This window comes from Henckelia pumila, chromosome 2 (assembly GCF_033568475.1).
Source record: "Henckelia pumila isolate YLH828 chromosome 2, ASM3356847v2, whole genome shotgun sequence".
NCBI classification, from domain to species: domain Eukaryota; kingdom Viridiplantae; phylum Streptophyta; class Magnoliopsida; order Lamiales; family Gesneriaceae; genus Henckelia; species Henckelia pumila.
In genome coordinates this window covers 118,971,392-118,975,003 of record NC_133121.1, presented here as the reverse complement: position 1 = coordinate 118,975,003, position 3,612 = coordinate 118,971,392, and the positions used below count along the sequence as shown (strand labels likewise).

The following is a 3,612-nucleotide window of genomic DNA, read 5'->3' as shown; positions in this document are numbered from 1 at the left end:
TACATAACATACGACTTTATTTTCCCTATAAAAAACTACAAGACATTAGAAAATTTCCTCAAGAAACAAAGTAAACCCGAAGGCATTGTCGCAATAGTCTGTTGCATGTTTGTATAGAACTCAAAAATAATTTCCATCTAAATATACATCACTAGTATCTCTGTTCTTTCCATGTCTGTGTTACATATCTATCTGTACAGAAACAATACATTTCAAAGAATATCTCCCAAAAACCCGAAGCTTAGTTTTGCATCGGTTGCTTCCCCTTTTTCGAATCTAATCTTGGGCTCGTGAATCGCGAAGTACTTGCAGTTGCTGACGCTGTTTGCGTGTCTATCGTAGAGCCGAAGGATTTTGAATTCGATTCACCAGAACTTCCTGTTTTAGAAGATGAAGTGCTTGGCTTGCGAGGCTTTCTGTATCGGGAATCAGCGTACCCAGGTCTCATCGGATCATCAAGAACAGTCGGTTTCCTTAATAATAATATGACTACGCGTCGCATGTCAGGGCGTATCTGTGGATCTGATTGGGTGCAGAGTAATCCGATCTGTATAAACATTGATATTTGTTCTCTATCCGAGGATGGTACCAATGTAGGATCCATGATTTCAACGATCTGATTTTTCTTGTACAGTTTGTACGCCTGAAAGTGTAGACGACCATAAGTATCCAAGATTATATCTTGATTGCACTTTAATAATCTCTCTGTTTAAGTACAACTATAGAGAAGTTCTCACCCATTCGAGTAAGTTTTGGAAATCAGGGTCTCGATTAAAATTTGAATTTTTCTGTCCGCTGATCAGCTCAAGAACCACGACGCCAAAACTGAAAACATCGGCTTTTACGGAGAGATTGCCATGCATGAGATACTCTGGTGCCATGTAGCCGCTGTTAACAAATTAAAGCATTTCTTGGTTAATTTTTTCCAGGTGCCAACAAATATAATGAACTTGGATGTTATCACCATGTAATAATTACGGTTTTGGATGGTTAAATTTGATAAGTGTTTTAAAAGTGTTTCAGAAATAATACAACGATCATTTAAGAAACAATTAGTATCCATTCCTTCAGAGTTTTCAGCTTTTCCACATCTGGCTTTAGCGAATTGGTAGCTTGGTGATGTTGGTTAATAAAGAAAACTATAAATCTTCATGACCTATATATCCAACATAAAGAAACAACTAATTCTCAGGATAAATTATCAAATCCTAAATTTAGTTTTTTTATTTCACTGGAGACCTTTTCAATCTTTTCACTGGACAGAAACTAGTTGCAGCTACATTAACAGAGAAACAATTATGTTCCTTAAGGTATGGAGACTTACTTAGTGCCAGCCACACGAGTGTTAATATGTGTTTGATCTTCGGGATAGAGACGTGCAAGGCCAAAATCAGCAATCTTCGGTTCCCATTTTTCATCAAGTAGAATATTGCTAGCTTTGATGTCTCGGTGTATGATGCAACAGTGAGCATCCTCGTGAAGGTAAAGTAAGCCTTTTGCAATGCCTGTTATCATGTCACGCCTTCGATCCCAATCAAGAACTTCTCGTCCGCGAGACTCTAAATCATTGTTACAACACGTTAATACTTGAAATAGCATTTGTAAGAGGCAAATAAATTCTGTTTTGACACTGTACAATGTTATAATTACAAAGCTAATCAGCAGAAGAAAATGGAATCATTTGGGAAGTATCCTCGTTCCACCTAGTCAAAAGACTAATTCATTGCACAATAAGGTTCAAATAAGACTCTCAACCAAAGAGGAACTCAAACAATTTCTAACAGTCCATGAGTAAACATCTGAATGATCCTATATTCCCTAATACAAGAATCAAAGCTAAAACTGAATGCTTGAAACCAACTATTCCACCGCTGACAAAAAAATAGCCCAACATGTTCGTATAATTCGTTAAACTTCATTCTCTGAACATACATTGATAATCAAAGATCCAAGTGAGGATACACGGCGCATAATGAACTAAAAGTACTTACTGAACAAAAGCTTGTCAAGGCTCTCATTAGCAACATATTCATAAACAAGAAGCTTTTCTGCACCCTTCACACAGTAGCCCAACAGGTTCACCACATTCCTATGCTGCACAAGGGCCAACAAGTTTGCCTCATTTTCAAACTCTTTCTTCCCCTGACTTGACTTCTGTGACAGCTTCTTTACAGCTATTACTCTCCCATCAGCCAATTTCCCCTAAAAAATATCACATACAAAAAACCCAAAATCATATCTTGATTCAAAATTCACACTCATTTCTAATTTTTCTTGATATTAAATCCACGCAATTCATTCATATAAAGTAACCCGTGGCTCAATCTTGAAATATAATTTTACCTTGAATACAGGGCCAAATCCCCCTTCCCCAAGCTTCTGGTCAGGATGAAAATTGTTGGTTGCTTTTGCAAGGGTTTCAAAAGAGAACTGCTTGTGTGCTTGTGCTGTAATTTCCTCCAAGTCCGCTTCGTTTTGATCTTTTGAGCAGATCAAACAGTAAACAAAATAACACACACAAACCCGATAAAACCCATTAAATTTGAATGATCATAAAATAAATCAAACGGCTGAGTATTTAAAATTCACCAAAAATGAAACCTTTTCTTGCCAGAGCTGTGAAGGGCTTCACCAGGTTTTGGAAGAAGCTTTTGGATTTAGTCATCGCACCCTAACATTTCATGAACAAGATCACTTGATCTCCTGTATAATTTCCTTGAAAAACTGGTTTCCGAAATACTATTATCAATCAAAGGTTTAGGTAACAAAAGATGACTCTTTTCTGATAAAGACGCGTCAAATTGATTTGTTCGTATCGTACCATCGGAGATTTTTCCCAAGCAAGCAAACGAGTTGACTTTTACAAATTTTATTTATCCATGTTTACGGATGATAAATGTATACAACTAAAATTACAGTAAAAAAAATTTCAACGATAATAATATAATGTAAAAAAAAAAATAGTTAATATTTGATTTGATTGATATATTATAGTTTATTTGATTTGACTGATTAAGTTTTATATAAAAATAATAAATTATCATATTATTCTTTTAATAATAATAAAAAAATATAAATAATATTATTTATAAGAGGTAATATAATAATTTTAATTCAATGATTTGATTGATGTAAATTAAATAATTAATGATTTGATTGATGTAAAATTATAATTAATAAATGAATAAATAATATGATGAGAATAATGTGTGATTAGACAGGATAATTTTATACATATATTATTAATAACGGTATCAAACGAAGCCTAAAGATAAAAGTTAGATGAACTAAGCTTACATATAATAATTTTAAAAATAAAATACAAATTAGATTTTTTTATTTAATATATAAAATAAATTCTGAACATCATATTGCTCATAGTCATAGATCGTCATGCACGAGCACATTAATATTCTTTGTTCAACCCGTAGCTATTATAATGCAATATTATATATTATATTTATATTTATGTATATAAATATAGAGGAAATGGTCAGTGGTACGTACATCATGCCTTACGTGGGAAATTTTTTCAGACCCCATATGCTATAGAATGAAATGCTCATATTGTTTATCAGGATTTTGTCATATTTTGCCCTGTTTGATGATCAG

The 3,612-nt window shown here is 33.6% G+C and overlaps 1 protein-coding gene across 1 annotated transcript; it reads right to left on the bottom strand.

The window, feature by feature from the left end:
• On the bottom strand, nt 1-2,772 carry LOC140883380 (cysteine-rich receptor-like protein kinase 43). The gene is made up of 6 exons (XM_073289822.1): nt 2,602-2,772; nt 2,344-2,480; nt 1,992-2,202; nt 1,325-1,559; nt 738-888; nt 1-643 (listed from the first exon to the last, which is right to left on the bottom strand). The coding sequence occupies exons 1-6, from the start codon at nt 2,663-2,665 to the stop codon at nt 242-244; spliced, it is 1,200 nt and encodes a 399-aa protein (XP_073145923.1). The 5' UTR covers nt 2,666-2,772; the 3' UTR covers nt 1-241.
• Between the last annotated feature and the right edge of the window lie 840 nt (nt 2,773-3,612).